Raw genomic sequence first — 22,986 nt, forward strand, 5'->3', positions numbered from 1 at the left:
AGTTGCACTCCAAAGGAAGATGTCAGAAACCATACAACTTCGGGCAAAAAAATTTCTTGAAAGCTTGCCAAGTCCTTGAAGTGTGTGGCTTGGTAGCTATAGACATCCATCACTGCATGGCACTGCATCTAAGAAAAAGAGCAACTCAAAACAAATCTTGGATCCTTCTCTTGCAAGTGATCTTATGGCTTATGCCTGTAAGACATGAGCGGTGAAGACGGGAGCACGCCCGATGCGCGATGTATGAAGGGTGGGAGTGGCTAATAAGTCCGGGGTCGGGGCCACAAAGATACTTCAAATAAAATTCCAATAGCTCTGTCTGCTCTTTTGTAGGACCGGTATGCTTTCATAAAAGCACACGCCTGATCCTCTGATACCACTGTCACAAGACGGGCACCACATGCCAAAGAAAAGAACAGGCTGAACAGACTTTTAGCACTTCAATAACAACTGAACTGAAAGAGAGAGACAACTCGCGACACGGAGTGGCGGAATTCCACCCCAGAGAGTATTGGCTGCAAACCTTGGCGCCCCTTTCAGTATTTCTTTATATTGCATCAACATAGTACAAGCCGGTACTCCAAACTCTGCACTTTCTCCAGGAAGCATGCCAGAGAATGAGCCCTTAGCACATATTTAAAGGCCCTTGGCCTATGAAAAGCAATTTACATGAAAAGCCTTCAAACTAAAAAGCTTCTCGTCCAAAAGCAATGCTAAAAAGCTGCCAGCGTAGATCACGGAATTCCATACAACTGCCACGTCAACAATCAACGCAAAACGCGAAAATCCGTACAATCTGCCACGTCATCATGTCAGTGCAATTTCTGGAGCGTCCGTACAGGTCTGCCACATCATCAGTTGGCTGCGCAAGTTGTGTGTGGGTCCTGCTTTATTTTAATCCCTTATGTCACTTGGAGCCCCATTGGACAGGGTCCCCATAAGTTGGTAGGACTTCTTCTTCTGTTACTTGTTCTTCTGAGGGTTTAGACCCCTCGGCCAGCATCTGCAAGTTGGCTCCATTCTTCAGGGCTTTGACACGTCAGTAGTTTGTGACAATTGTACCTATTTAATCAGCCCTTGGTGCACCAGTAGAAGCCAAAGGAGCGGTGAAGGTGCCTCTCAAGAACCAAGCAGTACCCACCTGGTATGTCATCATCTTCAGCGTTTTCCAAGATCAGCCAACATCGTTTTCAGCCAGCAGCAGCGTTTTGCTTTGCTCTGAGCACCCCGCAGCAGATCCACAGCGGACAGCCATAGCCTCGCCGTGGTCGCAATCCTCGCAATGTCTAAACTAGCAATTTTAGTTTTCAGCCCTCAAAACAGCCAGCATTTTTCAGTTTTCAGCCATCGTCATCCACAACGACGGCCGATCAGCCAGTATCCTCGTCGCATTAGCAGATTCCCATCAGCATTCTCAGCGATTTCAGGTTTCAGCCACCAGCATCAAGAGCATTTTCAGATCCAGCCTATTAGCTTCGACATCGCCGTCGTCGACACAGTACCCCAGCATCCATAGTAACGCAAAACTCCGTTTCTTGCCTCAAGAAACGGAATGCCGTTTCTTGGCCGTTTTGGTCCGGGAGAAACTCCGTTTCTTGCAGGTTTAAAAAATCCCCAACAAAAATGTCGAGGGCAGATAAGCAACGTTCCAGCGAACCCAATTCTGGCCTTTTCGCTGGGCGCCTCTGCATAAAAATTGGGCGCTCTGCAGACAACTTTGCGCGCTGTATTTTCTCTGCAAACAGGCAACGCTGTATCATGACCTGCACAGTACAAAGTTGCAAACAGGCAGCACTCTCTCTCTCTTAGGCTTTGGAGCAGGCCGTGGCAAGTCTCTTGAGTGTTGGAGGTGGGCAGCCCCGTCGACTCCCTTACTCCCACGCGTGCAATGTCAGACCCTTACCGGAGATATGTTACCAAAATCACCGGATACAAAGGAGGAGGGGATTCAAAGAAGTGGAGATGTAATTTTTGTGATTTGGAGAAAAGCGGGAGCATGACTCGCGTGAAGGACCATCTTGGTCATGTGCCTGGCAAGGATATGTCATTATGTGGAAGTGTTCCGGCTGATGTGAAGAATGGCCTTGCAGAATGGAGAGGCAACCGTTTGGCTTCAACCGTTTGGCTTTGGTAAGCAACGAAGATGGGAAAGATGCAGAGAATCCAAGTCAAAGTCAAGAAGAAGCAAGCCATGTGAGTTTTAAATGCAGTAGATTGGACTCAGCCGCAACAAGTGCGCACGTGTCTTCTATAGCTTCAGGTGCAAAAAGAAGCCCTTTCCCTAAAGTTAATGTCTCAGGAAAAGGGTCTTTGCAAGCTTCTAGCTTGAAGGCTAGCCTTCAAAAGCACGCTATGAAATTAGCCACTCGTGAGATCACACGTTTGTTCATTCGATGTGCCATTCCATTTCATGTGGCTAGATGTGGGCAATGAAAGAGGGCAATGCGGGCAGTGAGTCGCATCGGATGTGAGTGGGAGGGTCCTTCGTCTGAGACCTTACGTACACGGAAGTTGAAAAGGGAGAAGGATTGCATAAATGTGCAGCTTGAGTTCTTGAAGGACACATGGAAGAAGTATGGATGTACTATTCTTTGTGATGGGTGGTCAGATGTGCGGAAGAGAAGTGTCTACAATGTCTTGATTTCTTCATGCAAAGGAACCATGTTTTGGAAAGCCATAGATGCTTCAGGTGCCGGCGTCACTGTTACAGGCTCTTACATTTATGGACACATCAGCAAGGTGATCAAGGAAATAGGTGCAGAGCATGTTGTACAAGTTATAACTGACAATGTCAGCAATTGTGTGGCTATGGGACGCTTGTTGGAAGTTGAGTATCCTGCCATTGTTTGGACACCTTGTGCATCTCATTCCTTGGACCTACTCATTGAGGATATTGGCAAGATATTTTGGGTGAGTGAACTCTTTGCCACTGCTAGGAGTATGGTCAAGTTTGTCACAAGGAGGCCTTAGGTATTGAGCATGTTTCGGGCCAAAAGTACTCTAGAGCTCTTGAAGCCCTCCACCACTAGGTTTGCTTACATGTTTATTGTTCTCGAGCGTCTCATTAGGGTGCACCCAAATCTCATACGCACCATAAATTGTGATGAATGGCTTGCTTGGGATGAAATTAGCACTCCAAAATTCCAGGCTTTTCGACGCAATGTGTTCAATGAGACTTGGTGGATTGAGGCAGGGGCAATGGTGAAATCCTTAACTCCTATCTACACGGTCTTGCGCATCACCGACATGGAGGGGTGCACATTAGGCCTTCTCTACGAGTACATGGATAAAATTGGGAGGCTCTCCAAAGGAATGCCTACATGCCATGTGGAAAGTAAGTTTCAAACCCTTTGTACCTCCGGAAGTTTTATCATAGTCGGCTGAATTTTTTATGGGGTGCTTTATGTATGTTATTTCATATATATGCAATGGTTGCAATGGCTGTCACGGTTGAGGAGTTGCGGGAGGTGTGGTTATCACGTTGGAATTGGTTTCATAAACCAATCCATGCAGTTGCCCATATCTTACACCCTTTATGGCGTGATCAAGCACAATACAAATCGAACGAACTAGATAAAGGGTTTCAAGAGTATGTGCAAAAGTATGCAAAAGGTGATGTAGCAATGATCAGGAGGATTGAAGATGATTTGCTGGCCTTTCGGAATGAAAGCAACCACTTTGGTCGAGCCACTGCAAAGCTGCGAGACACACAACTGCAGCCTGTCTCATGGTGGGAAAAATATGGGAATTGTGCACCTACTTTGGTAACCACTCTTTCTTAATCTCCTCGCATTTAGCTCTTTCCAAAACAAGTCTTAAGCTCAATTTTCTAAATTCTCTCCTTCTCGTAATATGTACAATGTATTTTGCACAAACGCCTTGCCATTCGAGTACTTTCACAAGATTGTGCTGTTGGTCCTTGTGAGAGGAATTGGAGCACTTGGGCCCTCTTCCATACAAAGAAGAGGAATAAGCTTACTACCCTAGCGCTTGAGCGATTGGTGTATTGCAATGCCAACTTAAAGCTCCTTGAAAGGCTTTCTGGCTCCCCTGAGCCTACACAGGTCAATATCGACAAAATCGACAACGAAAAAATGCAAGATATTCCAGACATCCCTCAGGAGGAGCGTGATTTATATGCCTTGCTCTATGGGAGGCAGTTACTCCAATTCATGATACGAGGGGGCAGGGGCGAAGGAGGAGACAACCTCAAGATGTTGGCTCTTCCTCCGCATCTAGTGAGGAGAGCCAGGAGGACGAGGAGGAAGAGGAGAATTCTAAGGGCTCAGATTCTTGAGCATCGATAGTTCCACTAGATGACTATATTGGGCTTGGCTCAATGGATTGCTTATCTTTATGTTTATGAACCCTATCTTTTTGTATTGCGGTGATTTATGGGTTTGGAGTCTGGACATGTGATGGCTCTTGAGTCTTCACTTATGACTCAGTCACATTTTGCCTAGTTTTTTGGAATTGAGTAGTATCATGTTTGATTGTCTTTTTATGACATTGAAAAATGTCTTTGAATAAAATGTCTCGAGTCTTGGTTTGAACGTTGCAGACCTTTAGAGACTAGAGTACAAAGTGGTCATTGGTAGACTCTAGTTGAAGGTTAAGGGTTTTTGTCATATAAATTTTGAAGTTCTGTAGAATATGACCATTGACATGTCTTTCAAGTTTCAAGTTTCTAGGCTTCTTGTTTTAACTTTTAAGTAATATATTGGTTTTTTTAATTAATAAAAAAACCTCGTTTCTTAACCGTTTCGACTCAGTCGAAACTCCGAAACTCAGGTTTTTCCGTTTCCATTTCTGTCGTTTCAGTTTCGGGTTGTCACTATGCCAACATCTACTACCCCTTGTGCCTTGGCTCAGCCCTTGCCTAGCTCAGTATATAAGGGTCCACAAAACACATCAGAACCTCGTAGTTGTTGTCGTCGTCATCAACATAGACCCATTAGTACGTCGCCGTCATCGACATAGAACCCCTCGGTACCTCATCATCGTCGTCGACATAGAACCCACCAGTACCACATCGTCATCGTCGTCGACACAAAACCCATCAGTATCTCAACACTCCTCAGTACCCCACAGTCATCGTCGTCGACATAGACCCATCAGTACCTCGTTGTCGTCGTCGACATAGAACCCCTCAGTACCTCGACCCCCGTTCCTATTTTGCTTTTACATCCCCCCCCCCCCCTCCCGGGAATGTTCCAAGGCTCCCGTTCCTGTTCCGTGTAACTTTGACCCAAGATACCCAAGATATCATACTCAATACATGCCTATATAAGAGGCTTGTAATCTCTCTTTTCTAGTGCATAATCTAGTGATTACATTCAGTTTACATTGAGTCTCTATCTCTCTTTGAGTTCACACACACACACACAGCATGAATGTTACACCTAACAATCCATCAGTGACAACCTATATACCTCTGAGACACGAGATGCCTCTGTCTACCTTATTGTTGTGTCCTCTTGTCACATGCACATCTACCCTATGTGCATGTGGACAAGATGACTCCTACTTCTAGGGTTTAGGACAGCGCACCCTTGTGAGCCTATACGCAGGATCTGCATGCCGAGGCAATATAGCGTAGTTACAGACCCACATGAGCACAACACATGTCTACTAGGTGTAGGCACTAGGGAGTGTTCCTCTATATATATACCTTCATAAGTTCAGAATAGTCTGAACTCACAAATAATAAGAGGGAATAAAGCACTCATAAAACTATAAAAGCAAGAGACACAAGAAAAGAAAAGAAAAGCATAAACAAACAAACTAAATTACTTTGTTTGCTACGAAACAAAACTAGATAAAACAACACATTATTAACCCAAACAAACTAAATCACTTTGTTTGCTACAAAACAAAACATTATTAACTTAAAAATGTTTTTAGAAAGGCATGCATAAAATAAGATGACGCAACTTACTTGGCTTAAAACAAGTACTCAACTTTAAGCAAAAAAGGATAAGACATCTTAAAAACTTAATCCTAGAAATCAAACTTCACACAACAACTTCTAAAGGAACACATTCTTAAGTTCTCAGGTAAGCTAAATACGAAATCGAAAAATGAATACTACTACAATCCTACAAAGAGCAAAGATCCAAACTTGACAATATGTGACCTCAACTTCCCTGCTTGTCCAAACAGGAAGAATAAGATTATCACCTTTATCATGCATAGCTTGGACAACAGCTATGACATCCCTACTCACGTCGTCAGTGCCCAAGAGTAGGTGCAGGTTTGTATAGAGGTCATTCATGCTTTGAACGTACTCTACAAAACCAACGAGCTGAGTTTCTATCACCTATAGTGTTCCCCTATAGTTGCATTAGTACCAAGCCTAGGAAATTACCTGCATGTGAAGCACCATTTATTAAGTCATTCCTCACATGTTCAGTGTCTTCAGTATCCTATGGGCAGCCAGCCCATAAGCACCCCCAACCTAGCATTTTCAGCCATAACTAGCAGGACCAGCAGATCATCAGCATTTTCAGCCAGCATCCTTAGCGCTCTTACATCAGCATCAGCCAGACCATCAGCATTTTGTTTCAGATCAGTGACAGCATCAAGTCAGCCTCCCCCACATCAATAGCACCAGCGTGTTCAGTTTTCAGCCCATTGTCAACATCTGCATTAGCAGATCAGCCCAACCTCGTCAAGTTGCAGATCCCCATCAATCCCACTAGCAGGCAAATGTTAAGTATCGGGGCACTTGCCCCTGTGTAGGTTCAAGTGACTGACACAGCCGGTCACGCACCTTTTGGGGTGGGCGAGCACCTCGGGTAGCATTATATGCAGCAGCAAGCAGCAACTCTCAAGTGCTTGCGTGCAGGCGTAGTGGTAAAGGCCAGGCTGCCATCGCTCAAGTGCCCAGTTCGAGACGTGTCAACTCCGCCTGACCTCTGTTTTAATCAACCGGTTTTTGCCCGCTCAGTTTGACTGGCAACCGGCTGGGGGCTGCTTGCCACGATGCCAAGCACCCCGAAAAATAACCACCGCCCCCACTAGCACTGTTGCGTTTCAGCCCTTAGCCTCGCAAATCCAAGCATCCACTCCAAGATCCCATCAGCATCTCAACATCTAGGACCATTGTATTAGCATTTGTGCAATCTAAAGCAAATACCTCTCTAGCAATAGAGAGGGGGGCCCTCGGAGGGGGGTTTGGGACCCCATCTGTTGTAAGTCTTCTTTCCCTCTCTTCACTCACAGAACCTTCATCCACGATATCTCTCCTCTCTCTAGTCCATTGCACATCTCTCTCATGAAGGAAAACGAACCTTGAGTATGCATTGAGCACTCATTCTAAGCCATCACCATAAATCACTTCCATTGCACATTACACCTCTTTTCATTGCCTCTATTCTCCTTGCTTTCTCTAAATCAATTATGTCTTCTAGATGTACCAGATAACCAAGACCCATGAGGAGCCTCTTGTCTCTCTTGGACATATGTTTGCTCTCTCTGCACCCGACCTATGACTACACTCAGCTTTCAAGTGGCCTACTCTACCCCATACCAATATTGTCTTGGAAGCCCAATATGGAATAAAGTACTCTCTACCAAGTATCCCACCATGAATAGTCGGTCCAGGGAGAAACTGACGAGGATCCTCACAAGAGAGGGATGAACACAATGTCTTGCCCTCATTCAAAGGAACACGAAGGATCCTCCTTATCTCTGGCCAACACTCCGGAAGAAGGATTGCGTAGCAGGGCCTATCACGAGCCTTCAGCTGTGACGGTGATTGCACTAAGGAGCCAATCTCCAAGAGGATGCAAAGCACGATAATAAGACCAAAAGCTGAAAGGCTAGAGGTATAATACAGTGGCATGTGAGATGAGTGTAGAATAAACCGCTGTGAGGGAGCTTGATGCCATATGATACAGGATGCAAGACCAACGTCTGACAAACGAGCATCTACACTTCTTGGCTGCCTGGAAGAGCCTGCTCATGTGTCCTACTGACTGCGTAGAGTGTGCACAAGCTCGAATCATACTTCCAACAAAGTGGAAATTAGAGAAGGCATCTGCACTCAATCCATGAGTGCAATGAGCCTTCAAATCATCCACACAATGATGCAGCCAATCATTGCAAAGACTACATTGCTCTATATGTATATTAAGGGATCAAGCTTCCCATTGAATGCAAGCCCTAAACCTCCTTTACTTGGCCTGTATGATATTAAGAGTGACATGACGATGGAAAATGGCAATGTGAAAATACTTGAATGGATTGAGAGATGAAAATCCAATAGATCTATCATACCTGAAATATTTAAAGACAATGTTGCATAGGAGCCAACATTTGCAGTCAATCCAGCTACCCAAACAGTCCAGAACTGCCCATATTTTGTCCCATCTTTGCCAAATTGTGAGGACGCTGATAGCATATCCCCAAAACCTCCTGCCTTCAAATACGCCCAAAGCAGGAGCCCCCCGCATAACAAAAGAAGCACAGGTGAAGCATACTTCTCGAGGGACCGGATCCCATGGACACCATGCCATACAAATGCCAGCTGAACTAGCCAGAAGAGAAAGAAGCAGCCAAGCTCAGGCAAGGTGATGCCAAGCCATGAAATACTGCTGTAATCTTGGAGCTGACCACTGCAGAGGGCATCGATGAATGCAAAGAGGACTTGGCCACCGATCCATGTGTCAATGCCAAACCATCCGCATGCAACAATCCCGCGCAAGCAAGTGGCAAAGTGGGCTCCACGAATGCCGAGGGAGGCCCTGCATTGAATGGGAAAGGCAATGCCATACTTGGCTCCAGCATGACCAATGAGGATCGCAAAGAGGGCCTGGAAAACGTTGGCCAAAACAACAGTGAGGAGGCCCTGCCACCAGGCCATGCCCTGCTCAACGAGAGCCCCTGCTACGTAGAAGGTGGAAACAGAGGTGACGACGCCCCACCACAGGGTGGCCATGTCCAAGCTGGTGAAGGTCCGGAGGTGGGGAGGGGTGGGCAGGAGGCTTTCCTCATTGACCTCCAACCGAGACTCTTCTGTGCCAAGGCAGCATTCGCCCACCACATTCTGATGATGGGTGCTGCCATGAAGCAGCGGTTCATCTGCTGCCATGAAGCAGCGGTTTGCTTCCAATCTTCCATTCTTACTAAGCTCTTGCTTTTAAGGAGCCATTGGGAAATAAAAAATTTATATATTTCCTTGGAGCTTGGGCCGAGCCTCCGAGGCTTTGTTGACCCATCCATCCTACAAAGGAAAAGATCATGAGAGGAGAGCCTAGTCACTATATGGCAGTCACTATATGGCACGGATCTATCCAGGGGGATCTAAGGCCCCTAGTTCACTGTGTGATCCGACGGTGGAGATTAAAGCCGCCTTGTCTCCCAAATTTGGGCCCTAGATCCCCTCTAACCCGGAACCGTGTCATATAGTGACGAGGGTGAACTCGGGGCAAAAATGGCGCCCCGAGTTCACTCCTAGTTCACCCCTCCCTAGTTCACCCCTAGTTCACCCGCCTCGCGGGGTGTGGGTCGAACCTGGGACGTTTCGATTGCCACACGAATGCCCTACCACCACGCTAGCGCGCATCACTGTCCATGTTGGCATGGCACATGATCATATCTTAGTTTAAGCGCCCCTAGTTCACCCCCAGTTCACCCACCCCTAGCTTACCCGCCCCTAGTTCACCCTCAGTTCACCCACCCCTAGTTCACCCCTAGTTCACTGTGTGATCCGACGGCGGAGATTAAAGCCGCCTTGCCCCCCAAATTTGGGCCCTAGATCCCCTCTGACCCGGAACCGTGCCATATAGTGACGAGGAGAGGAGAGGCCAGTTGTGGTACGGCCCAAAGAAAAGACACATGAACCTCTAATTTTAATATTTTTGGGGACCTATAGAAGCATAAAAAATTGGAGTTGAAACTGTTGGTCCATTCTAAATAAAGCCTCCTCATTGGCCAAGGTGTGGGTTCAAGTTGCCGTGGCTGCATTTTACCTCTTTTGGCCCCCATTGGTGTTCTTTTCATGCCGATTTTTGATACACTTGATTCAGAAAATTGCGTCGCGACTACGGATGATTCTCACCGCCCTCCCCGCCCCTTCTGTCTCTCTCATGCATAAATCCCTTGAGTTGGTGGGGCCGCTATTCGAGAGGAGCTGGGTTGTGTTTGAGAAAGTGAGAAGAGTAGCCACAATATTGGCTAGCAATCGTATGGACCACGGTGCACGCTCTCCCGATATGTTAGGTCAGCAACCCTTGTCAGCACCAAGGCTACATAGTTTCATCGGTGTGTTCACATTGGCCACATTCTTCTACACATCTATGAAACAGAAGAGGTTCTTGACATGGCAAGCATTTATGACATCATCAAGGCCCCCTGCTAGGGATACATGCATAGAGATCATCGATGGAAAACATGGGTAGACAAGATGGGCATAGAGAATGTGAGTGGGATGGGGAGGACATTCTTGCATAGAAGCCCACAAGGAGGTATTGTTCGGGCCGGGAATTCTTCTAATTTTTTATTTTGTAAAACTTATATGATAGTATGGTATCCATGATCTCACCAAAAAAACAAGGTGAGGAGTCAAGAAGGCTTGCTAAGTTAAGGGGGGAGAAAATTTATGTTTAAATGAATGCACATGGGATTTGTGTTGTGCTTTAATATAAAATTATTGTATCCATTATACATACATAATCGCAAATGGCTGATATGCTAGAGAAGGCCTCACTTGAATAACAAGGTGAAGCTTCACTTTGGCATTCTAAAATAATCGAATGCAAGAAAGATCAAGCCATATCAAGCTATGAAATAAAAGGTGAAATAACACGGTGACGAGAGTCACGAAGAATGCTGAAGTTAAGAGGGGAAGAGATTTATGGGGAGTATATTAAAATCAACGCCTACAATCGCATGTCATAGTTGTTATGTTTTAATGAAAAAATCATATTGTCCATTATAAACATAAATCACAAATTTCTTATATATTACGAAGGGTCCCACTTAAACAACAAGAAATGTGCACACTAGCATTGTAAAACAAAATAGTACAAGGTGAAGAATCACGGTGGCCTGCACAAAGTTAATTGAAGTTGGTTGAGTGTGGAATGAAAATATTAAAGGTGTTTATAGGGGATGATAATGTAAGTTGAGGAGTGATCTGACCAGTACATGAAGTTTGTTCCTGTTTCATAGGTAGAGATTGTGGAGCTAGCCCAAATGTGGTCTAGTGATGATCCATGGATAGTTGTAACATCTTTTATTAATTGGTTGATGCCCCATTTTTCTAGTGTGGAGGATAAACGGTTGTATGACTTATTTTGGGCATTAATGTCAATGTTGAAGTCACCCAAGATAATGATTGAAATTTTGGTATCACGGTTTTTGAAAATCAAAGATAATGCATCAATCAAATTTGGAAGGGGTGTTGCGGGGGAATTGTAAAGGGAAGCTACCTCAATGGCTATGGTGTTTGTACATGTGATAGTTGTGTGCAATATCTCTACTCTTAGACGAGAGATACAGCTAGTTTTTGAGTGGGGCAGATCTTGTCGGTGGAGTAGAGAGACGCCCATGTTTGCATTGAATTGGTGTTGCAAGTAGCCTGGTATGGCATGTGGCAAATTATTTGTCAGTCTTGTTTCTTGCAAGCAGAGCACATGTGATGCCATTAATGTGGAACTTGCTACAATCTTTGCAATGTGTTTGTTGAAAGACACAACATTTAGTGATTGAATGATGACATGTGTGTTGCAATAATCTTCCAATGGTTTTTGGGTGGAGATCCATTTGGCTTGTACTTGGAGCCGATTTAATTCTTCTAGCACAATTTGGTCAACTTTGATATGGGAAGGCTGTAGTGTTTCGAGCAGGTGCAGGTTTGCTGGGTCTCGAATGCGTGATAGTGTTGTGTATGCAAGGCCATGTGTTCGTATGTGTCTGGGATTGAATGCAAGGGTTTGGAATGTCAGTCCTTGTGAACAGTGGATTGTCCGTGCACTAGCTGGTTGTAGTGGGATTTGTGATCTTGACATTGTGTTGAAATAATTTTTTCCAACCTGAACTCACGCACAACATGCTCTATTGGAGTCCATTCTCTAATGATGGTTGATGAGTATAGTGTTTGATTTTCATAGCGTTTTTTCTTTCCAATGGTAGGATTTGCAAAATGAACCCACATTATTATTTTGTTAAGTGTTTTTGTGAAATTTTTGTACTCACCTTCAGCGCCATTAACTAATCCATCGAGAATGTCTAAGTTTCCTGCACATAACTCGACAACCATATTTGATTTTAAGCTCAAAGTGGCATGCAACCCTGCAGTTATTTTGGGATCTGTCGGAATATTTATTGTTTTATTGCATGACTTGTTTCTTTTATCGATGGCAATGAATGTGTGTGGTTCTCCTTCTATTTGATTGAATACTTGAAGGTTATGGTTGTCCTTGTCTTTGTTGGAGTAACATAGATGAGAAATTTGAAGGCTATTTGGAACAGGTCTATGGTAGTTTTTGTTAAGGTAGTCTAGATCTTCAATGCTATGTTGCCCAACTTGAAGCCTGTTAATGATATTTATGAATGTTGGGTTGCTTTGTCGCATAGGTATTGTGAGTTCATAGCACTTTGGATATGTATGCCAATATGAAGGCAACACAATTTCTAATAGTGTTTTTTTTTACAAAGATCCATGTGTCTTTTACACAACTTGCTTGACACAAATCGCTGCATAGAATGACATCCAATCCAATGGTTTGTCATGGACTCGTTTGATTGCACGTAAGCGCGAGTCCACCATTGAGAAGACCATAGAGCCAATCAAAGAGACCTCATCAAAAACTACAATTTGTAAATCTTTGTAGAGGAGAGAAAGTGCATCCAATTTTTCGGCATTTAAACTTGTTTGCGAAGATGGAACTAAAGGCAGGTGGAGAGGAGAGTGGATAGTTGTGCCACCGATATTGAAAGATGCCTTTCCTGTATAAGCCATTAGTAGTGCCGTTGGAAAATCTGGATCTGGTGGCATTTTATGGTTATAGAATCTTCGCAATGCTTCTACTATCAATAGCAAGGTGAAAGTTTTGCCTGTTCTTGCTCCTCCTGTGAGGAACAAATGTATTGCTTTGTTAGGATGTATTCGTTTTTTGAGCATTACGTCATCGAGTATGTGTCGTTGTTGGGGGTTAAGTTTCTCGATGCTAGCGTAGTAGTCATTATTTGTCATTGTGAGATACTTGAATTTATGTACATAGAATTGTGTCTTAGAGTGTTGTGGCATGTTTAAGTCATTGAGAATATCTGCTTGATATAATTCTTGTGGGTCATTGTTTGTTGTGGTAGTTGTAGTCGGAGAGAGGCTCTATTGTTTTGTTAATTTTTCTATTGGGGTGTTGTCTCTATTGAACTTTTTTTCATTTGATTTTATGATTTGTGAATGTTCGTCATATGTATCTCTCCATGAAGAAGATTCTTTTAGATGTTGGTTCTCATTTGTAGTCCAAGGGAGGTACAGTAAGCATTGTTAGCTGTAGTAGTCTTCTAAGCTTTTGAGAACATTATATTTAACAAACCGTATGATCTTACCCTTTCGTAGTGTTTTGTATGCTCTTCCATCTTGCTTAATTGTTGCTGCATATTCAGCCAAACATAGATAGTGGAGGCTTTCTAGTCTTTCTGCGTATTTATCAAAAATAGTTTGAAAGAATATGTCTTTGCTTGATGGGTCAAGTTGTTGCAAGGAGGATTTTCTTTTTAGGACCTATGCACGTTGATCAGAGCAGTTAGTATTTATGTACATGAAGTCACGAGTTGCACTATGGAGTGGTAATGACAATGCTATATAAACTGCTTGTTGTGCATTGATTTGTTGTGTATTTAAAATAGTGTTGCCTACCTTGCGTAGTCTCTCAACAGTTGTTGCATTATTGGCCACACATATGTCAAATTGGGATTTTATTGCTTGGATTAGTGTATTATCCATTTTTGTCATGTATGAAGTGCAATAGCTTGCTACACCATGCGCATTCAAGACAAATTGAATGTCAGTATTTGCATCCCATAGTGTTGCAATTGTGCTGTTGAAATTGTTTATGTGGATATCCTTTACATGTCGTTTTAGAAATAGTGTTGCAATGGAGAGTGTGCTGCTAATTGCCAAAGTATATTCATCGAAAGATATCTGTAAGGTTTGTAACCATTTATCGAAAGGAATGTCATCTTCTGAAGTAAGTGTATTAAGGTTGTTTTTAATTTGTTTGAAAGTTGTTTTGTTGTTAGCTCGATTTTGATGCTTATTGGAATTGGGTCTCAAAATCATTGTGAAAGGCATAGGAAATCTTGGAAAACCAAAGCGGCAAGATTTTCCTTTTTTAAGGCAGGTTCTTTTGTGTTGATGTTGTTGTATTTCTTGAAGGTCTGATGGGAGTCTAGAGTTGTATGTAGTTATATGTTTATCCACAAATGCAGTGATGCTACTATCTTCGTCATGATCAATTATTGGAGCTTCTTCGACCCACAAAAGGCCATGATCATGTTGACTACCATGGCTTTGAAACTCTGTGACGAAGAAGTAGTCAACAATTTTTCCACAGATTGTGCTATCGTTCAGAAGCACTATTTTCATGGATGTGAAGCAGTTAAGATAAAAGCAAGCTGTTGTTACTAAATCTGCATGGATTAGACGTATGATGAAAGAGCTATAACTTTCATTGTGTTGTCGTTCAAGGGGAACTATTTGTTGCAATGCATTGACAATGGGTTTCCACCTTTTTTCGGCTGAGGAGAATGTGACAAAGAAAGTTGGTGGCCCCAATTGTCGAATCATGCCAAAAACATTCTTTTTTAATTTCTCTTTGTAGTCAGGTGAAGTACGAAGTGCCTCAAAATCTCTATAGCCTAGTCGTGATGATAATAGCTTTTCGATGTTTGTGTCTTGACAAACTTGTGCAGCACACAATGTTGCTTCGTCTAGTTTTGCTTTGTGAGGGCGTATCCAAATGGAGGATAGTATTTTTTGTGTCATGATCTTTACGGACTTGAAGAACAATTTTCAATGTTAAGAGCGAAACGTCTATCTTTGTGCATAAGCTCCCATTTAACTATTGTTTGATAATTTTTTGACAAGTGATGTGTTACCATATACATGTGGTAGTGATGTGTGTGAACACACTAGGACCGTCGGGACATTTTTCCCCCTCTTTAGGAGGTTTTTCCCCCCGTGCATTGTATATACGCCCATCACTCTAGGGCAATCTATCTTTCCATTGCACACTAAGTAACACACTCTCTATTGTGTGCCTTGAGCTTCCTTCGTCTTCTCCAAGCTGTGTGTGTTTCTCTGCAACCCTAATTCCAACAATTGGTATCAGAGCAGGTTGCGTCCTCCTGGGCTTAGTTGCCAGCTGCTCCAGCACACGCCTGCTCACTTTCTCCGATTTCTGTGAGCTTTGGCGAGCGTTCGTAGGTCGACAAATACTTCGGTAAAGCTCGTAGAGGTTGGTCTGCTCAGATTTTCGATTTGGGCTCATTTCGGCCTTCGTTTCCACTACAGGCAGGTCTGCACAGGCAATTTCATCATTTTGTGTAGAATTTCTATCAGTGCCATTTTTTGCATAACAGGTGCCCTATAGTCTTCTGCGGTTTCTGCTATGTAGCACGTGTTGTTCTTGCTCCGTTCTCTTATTTTTGGGCAGTTTTCACATCAGGTGCAACATTTACCAAGGCTGACAACAACAACACAGATGTGTTCAAGATGTTTGCTGCTGACGACAGGTTGGATGGGGACAACTACCCTATGTGGGCTTATATGATGCAACATGTTCTTGTGTCAAAGGGTGTCTGGAACATTGTGCAGGGCATTGATGTACGTCCTAGTTTGAGGATGTAGGCGATGTTGAGGATGTTGCACGTCTTGATGCAAGGATTGTAGCTGTTAGAGTTGTTTTGCCTATGGCAGAACAAGCTCGTTGGGATGTTAAGGATGCGCAGGCTCATGCATTGATTGCGTTGTCTGTGAAGCGCACCATTGTTCCTCACATCCGTTCAACAAAATCTGCAAAACAGGCTTGGGATATTCTAGCAGGTCTTTATGCAAGCCGCAATGAGGCTAAAATTGCTTTGCTGCGTAAAGAGTTGGAGTCGAAGATTATGCATGAGGAAGATGATATGGACACTTTCCTTGCTAGTGTCAAGGATATCAATGAGCAACTTATTTCTGCAAGTGAAGTTATTTCAGACAGTTCCCTTGTGCAGGCTGTTCTTGATGCCTTACCAGATTCTTACCAGACTTTTGCTAGTACTTGGAGACTTATGACCCAAGGAAATCCTGAAGTTGTCAAGTTTGATGCATTATGCACATTGCTGTTGCAAGAGTCACTTTCTAGAAAAAACAGGACTAGACAACATGCAGTTGAACAGGCTTTTATTGCTTCTCAAAGAAAGGGTGGTAACAGTAATGCAGCCACTTCTTATGGTTCTACTGCGAGTGGCAAAACTTCTGTTCCTAATGCTTCTGCTGGCAGCAATTCGTCCGAAAATTCTGGTGATAAGGGCAAAAAGAAGATGCATTGCCATTATTGTAAAGCCAATGATCACTTGATCAAGTCGTGTCCTAAGTTGAAGGCCAGAGAGGCTAAGAAGAAAGAGGGTGGTTCCACTGCAAATGCTGGTTCCACTACAAATGCAGCCATTGTTGAGTCTTCTGTGAAAGGAGACAGTGTTCCTGATGTTGATGCAGAATGGGCTTTTAGTGCAGAGTGCACTTACAATCCTGCTGTCCATGATGCATGCTTGTCAGTTGCTGCAAATTCACATGTGTGGTATTTCGACAGTGGTGCTACAAAGCACATTACCTCACATCGTGAATTGTTTACCTCTCTCGAGTCTATCCCTCAGAGGAATTCAGTCACTTGTGCCAACAATGCCTCTTATCCAGTTCAGCGAGTTGGAAAGATTGTGCTTATTGCTGCTAATGGCAGTTCTTTCGCACTTGTTGATGCACTTTATGTACCTGGGATCAAGAAGAATCTCTTGTTTGTATCCGCACTTGCTAGACTTGGACTTGTAGTCAAATTTGTGGATGACAGATGTACAGTTCATGATCTCAGTTTTGGTGATGAAATTGTTGCATCTGGGCTTTTGTGCCATGAGTTGTATAAGCTCACTTTGTATGACAAGTGTGGACAAAATTTTGCAAATGCTGTTGCAGATTCAAGGGCTATTTCAGATGCAAAACTTTGGCATGCACGCTTTGGTCATCCGAATTTTGCCAGTGAGGCGGTCCGGGGCGGGCAACAAGAAGAGCAACCTCTAGACACCCTTCAAGGCTCCCGTGCTGTTCAATGGGGCTGGGGCACAACACAACACAAACCAAAACAACAAACCCACAGCCAAATCCCAACTACACAAGGGGCACCACCTAGTTTAAGAGCGAACTAGGACGCAAAAGAGGAGAATCGTTAGAGCAACCCACAAACAAACAAGGAATTTACACTAATCCTAACACCAATGGATCACTCTCACACACTAAAACACGAGAGAGAGAGAGAGAGAGAGAGAGAGAGAGAGAGAGAGAGAGAGAGAGAGAGATGGTGTACAACTTAGCTTCAACTTTATATTTTGCACAAAAAGGAACTTAGAGCTTGCGGAATCAAGTGACAAGATTTAGTTATAGCATCACTAGCACATTGTCTTAGGGTTATGGGAGCCCTCTCACCATCCACCCTCTTACAATGGTAGCCAAACAATAGCCAATGAATCACAAGCAACAAAACAACAACTTTCAATGAAACAAGTCACCTTATGAAGCTGAATGAGTTTGCCAAGCCAAATTGGAGGAGAAGCGTGAGCCTTTGGACATGAATTGCACCCAAAACTACCAATTCATTGATGTTGGGGTAGATACAACAATGGTAGGAAGAATATCTTCTACTCTCACTCACTCAAACTAGCTCAAGCTTCTCTATGCACCAAGGTGATGGTGTATAGAAAGATTACTCTCTCTTTACAACCAAGATAGAACTGGCGTGTGGTACGCTCAATCTAGTGTGCAATGGTACAGTGATGTCTTTTACAAGGAGGAATGGGTTCTATTTATAGGTTTTAGAAGCCTTGATTAGGTTTAAGCCTTATCAATTTTATTAGGAAAGATCAAGGATTATGAATTTTTATGAATTTCAAATGATAATGGGGTCTCTCTTTTCTCTTGAGTCACATGGATGTGGGCTCAAGTAAGAGAATTATTGATGTGGTGAAAGGAGAGAAACTTCCATGGGAGTGAGTGAATTTGTTTTACTTGTGCGGTTGCCTACTCCATATGTTGATAGTGTGGGTGCATTTTTACAAGAGAAGTTAGTTGTTAGTGGTAATAATCACTAGAATTGTTAGTGATACATTTACAATGGTTAGGATGAGTTGATTTGATGAAGGAAGAGGGGTGAATTAAAAGAGAATCATTGAGATGATGAAGCTTTGAAGAAGCTTGAACTCACCCTTGTGTAGATTGTGAAAAAAATGACCGCTGGTCTTCTTCTTCTTCTTCGCTTCTTTACGCCGCCGCCACGGTTGACCACCACGATGAAAAGAGGATTTGTTGATGGAAAATCCTCAATTTGCAGAAGTTATCATGGTTAAGATGCTGAATTTTAGATATTTTTAGGAGAGGTAAATGAAATTGTAACATAGAAGCAATAGAGAGAGACATGGAGAGGGTGTATGTATGTAGAGGTTCATAAAAGAACTATAGGGATGAGAGAGAAGGGTAATGGTGAAGAGGGTGGGAGAAGCCATGGAAATTGCAGGTTTGAGTGAGGGAAGGAGAGGGAGGGATGTGTAAGAGTGAGTAGGTGTGTGGAAGGGTGAGAGAAGACTAAGGGCTACTTGTGAGAAAAGTGGGCAGACTGGGGTCCACTCAAAAAATCATAGCTCACCGTTGGTAGCTTTAAAAATCATGAAAAAATTTGAGGTGATTATTCAGAGCGTGGGCTACATTTTCTCTTTTGACCACCGCTCCAAATTCGTAGTGGAGATAGGTGCCAAAATTCTCACCAAAAAGCCTGTTTTTATGCCTGCAAAAGTCTTTTAGTGGCCCCCTCCTTTGTTGAATTTGTACAATGCATCCAAGAGTGAGCCCCTCCTTTGTTATATTATAATACAAAGCATCCAAGTTGCCCTTGACCCATGCATGGAGGAGGATTATTGGTGAATAAAGAAATATATACATGGTGGGACTAGTGTATGGACTATTCACGGACTTTAGCTCAATGAGCACATGGTGTTAAAATAATGAGTAAAAATAATAATAAAAATATGGAGGAGTTATGGATATGGAAAGATATTGGAATCATATGATATGGTCCCTCCTTGAATTATTTTGGGTGAAAGAGGAAAAGGTATGCAAGTAAATAATATAATAAACGTAACCAATGAGTAGAAATCAATTTTTTGTTTTCACGAGGGTGAGGGTGAAAATGTGGGAGTGATTTGTATAAAGGAAAAATATGAGGTTAGAGTATGTACATATTGGCAAAAAATATAATTATGGTGTAAGAAGGTGTACATAGGTTTAATAAAACACACACCTAAGTAGAAATATTTAAATAAAATACCAAAATAATTATAAAAAATCCCTATATTTAGGCCATATATTCAATGAAATATTTACACACAAAGAGGCCATAATATACTTTTATTTTTTTATTTTTTTGGCTCAACTAGCCCAGTGACTAGCTAGCTGAGGGTTTTTAAGAAGATATGGGAAAAGCCCCCTAACTCACACATGCCTATGTACAGTGAAATGGTAGGGATAGCCATAGCGTTTGGGTGAATTTGGTAGGGTGGAGTAACTTACTATGGCAATTATGGAGAGCCGAAAAACGGCTATCATTAGCCCTCCCTCAGGATGATGGTATATTCATGTATCATCATAGAGCATATTTTCCAAAGAGAGTGCTTCAGAGTCCTTGACGAGATATGAGACAGTAGCCTTTGGACAGATCTTTGGTAGATCTTTGGTAGATCCTTTGGTAGAAGGCGACTCAAATAGGGCTTCAAGCGATACCCGTTTACCTTCCAGGAGTGCTCTTTACCATTCAAGTCCATAAGCTGATAGTAACTAAAATTGAAAGCCTTCTTGACTATGTATGGCCCTTGCCATCTAGTTTCAAACTTGGCATCAAAACGATTGTCAAGTCGATTGTCATACCTTAGCACAAGCTCTCCTTCCTTGATGCCTTTGTCCTTCAGTTTCTTGTCGTGCATTTCTTTCGCTTGTGTGGCTTTCCTCTTGTAGCACTCATATGCTGCTTCTCTTTTCCACTCAAGCTCCACTAACGTAAGAAGTCGATCCATCCATACCTCTTGATCATCTTGTGCTCCTTTGACATGAAGTCGCATTGTTGGAATGTTGATCTTGATAGGCTGCAAAGCCTCTTGACCATAGACCAATTGAAATGGTGTGAACTCCGTGGCTTCCCTATATGTGGTTCGATATGCCCACAAGGCACCATCCAAGAATTCATCCCATAATTTTGTCTTGTTTTGCACCATCTTTCTAATGATTCTTGCAATGATACCATTAGCCTTCTCCACCAAACCATTTGATTGTGGGTAGTATGGTGTGCTATGACGATGTAGAATGTGAAGCTCTTCACAAACTTCTGTGAGCAAGCCCTTTCTAAACCCTGGACCATTATCAGAAACAATCTCCAAAGGTGTGCCAAATCTGCAACAAATGTGATTGTACACAAACTTGCTAACTGTCCTCTCATTCACTCTTGCCACACTTTGAGCTTCCACCCACCTAGTCATATAGTCTACAGCCACTAGAATGTAGAGTTTACCATTTTTTGTCCTAGGCAGAGGACCCATAGCATCAATGCCCCACTTTTCAAAGGGTCCATTTGCAAGAACTATTTGCCTCGGGCCATGCACCAACCTTCTATTTCCATTTATCTGACAATTGTGACAGCTTTTACACCAATGTTGAACATCCACATGCAAGCTTGGCCAAACATACCCCGCAAGCAAAATCTTCTTCACAGTTGATTCTTGGGCAAAATGACCACCACATGCCTCTTCATGCAAACCTTTTAGAATGGTTGGAATTTCCTCGATAGTTGGTACTCTTCTACACACTTGATCCTTCCCTCTTTGATAGAGGGAGCCTTCTAGGAAGAGATAGAAACTTGCCTTCTTCATGAGTCTCCTCTTCTGAGCCTTCGTGAAGTCTTGTGGAAACTCACCCTCCAAAATGTAGCCAATAATGGGAGCCAATGACTCCAATCCCTGGTATCTCGGTTGCTTGACAGCTGCTGCCACCATGATGACCTGCACTTCTCTCTCAACACATGTAACTGCTTGTTGTGCAAGTAAATCAGCATCTTCATTTTGTTTCCTCGGAATATGATATAGTTGCACTTCTTCAAACTGATTAAACATCCTACGAATGGCATGAAATTTTGTCCTTAAGCTTTCATTCTTGCATGCCCAAATGCCTAAAATCTGTTTAACAATGAGAAGTGCATCTCCCTTTACCATGAGACGTTTTATCCCTTGGCCAATGCACATCTTCAAACCATGAAGTAGTGTGTCGTATTCTGCTTCATTGTTGCTAGTTGAACCTGGTAGATTGACCTTCTCTTTCATGACCACCTCTCCACTTGGGTTGAGCAACACTAGCCCTCCCCCTGCTTTCCCTGTGGCTCATCGAAAAGCTCCATCAAAGAACAAGGTAAAAGCATTGGGAATACTTTTTGGTGGTGGCAATGGTAGGGTCTTTACTTGAGGCACCTTAATTTCCTTCTCATGTACCCTATAAGTGAGAATCCCTGCCAATTGTGCACGCACACTATCTTCTACCTTGAAAGAGTATTGGAACTCTTGCAACTCCATAATCCACTTTGAGATCCTAGTACTAAGATTCATTTGAGATGACACCCAAGGGAACAAATTTTCTGTAGTGAGAATTACAAAAGGTTTTGGTAGCAGGTAGGATCTAAACTTTCTCACCGCAAACATGAGAGAAAGCATCATGAGTTCTGCTTCTGTGTAGTCTCTCTCCAAAGCATTCATGACCCTACTAGCAAAGTAGATGGGTCGCATCCTTGTACTGTGGGGATCTTGTTGTAGCAACACAGCACCAATTGTTTCCCTTCCAACACTAGAGCTAACAAAGAATGTGTACTCCCAACAAGGAGGCATGAGTGTTGGTAGCTCTGACAAAATGACTTTAATGTTACAAAAATACTCTTCAAGCTCATCAGACCATGCAAATTCTACTTGTTGTGTCAACTTTTGCAAAGGATGAAGCAACTCCGAGGCTAAGTGAATGAAGCGTGACATATACTTCACCTTCTGAATGAAAGAGATGACCTCCTTAAGACTCTTCAGTGATGGGAGCTCAATAAGAGCCTTTGCCTTTGAAGGATCCACCTCAATGCCTTTATAGGAAACCTTGTGACCGAGCAAGATCACTTCATCCTCACCTATGTGGCACTTGTCGGGGTTGAGTTGACCTCCCATGTCGTAGAGCTTCTTTAAACCTTCTTCTACCCTTTGTAGATGCAATGATTTTGAGCTATAAATGCAAAAATCATCAATGAACACCCTAATTGACTTTCCGAAGAATGCTTGAAACACCATGTTCATGAAACGTTGGAATGTTGCAGGAGCATTTGTCAGACCAAATGGCATGACTCTAAAAGCATAACAACCCCAAGGAGTGATAAAGGTTGTTTTCGATTGATCTTCCAATGCGATACCTATTTGAAAGTAGCCTGAGTAGCCATCACACACAATGTACTTCTCATGACCAGCTACCTCATTTAGTATCTCATCCTGAAATGGGAGGGGAAAGTGATCTCTTTTTGTTGCCTCATTGAGTGGACGGTAATCCACACACACCCTCCACTTTCCGTTTTTCTTAGGAGTGACAACAACGGGAGAGACCCACTCTGAATTCTCCACTGGATAAATGAAACCTGCTGCTAGAAGCTTTCTTACCTCCTTGAGTAA

General features: G+C 43.0%; 1 protein-coding gene and 1 pseudogene across 2 annotated transcripts in view; one reads left to right on the top strand and one right to left on the bottom strand.

Annotated features, from left to right (window-relative positions):
• The window catches only part of LOC147442546 (purine-uracil permease NCS1-like), a 43,569-nt gene extending 34,423 nt beyond the window's left edge, over positions 1-9,146 (bottom strand). The window contains exon 1 of one of the 2 annotated variants that reach the window (XM_086528705.1): positions 8,281-9,146. In XM_086528705.1, coding sequence (XP_086384831.1) covers positions 8,281-9,094 — 814 coding nt within the window. In that variant the 5' untranslated portion in view covers positions 9,095-9,146. The remainder of the gene's footprint in view (positions 1-8,280) is intronic. The other variant, XM_086528704.1, reaches the window with a different exon arrangement.
• LOC147442547 (uncharacterized) lies at positions 1,719-4,297 on the top strand (annotated as a pseudogene).
• Positions 9,147-22,986: the final 13,840 nt, after the last annotated feature.

The sequence above is a fragment of the Adiantum capillus-veneris genome, chromosome 14 (genome assembly GCF_014529385.1).
Source record: "Adiantum capillus-veneris isolate H3 chromosome 14, ASM1452938v2, whole genome shotgun sequence".
Lineage (NCBI taxonomy): Eukaryota > Viridiplantae > Streptophyta > Polypodiopsida > Polypodiales > Pteridaceae > Adiantum > Adiantum capillus-veneris.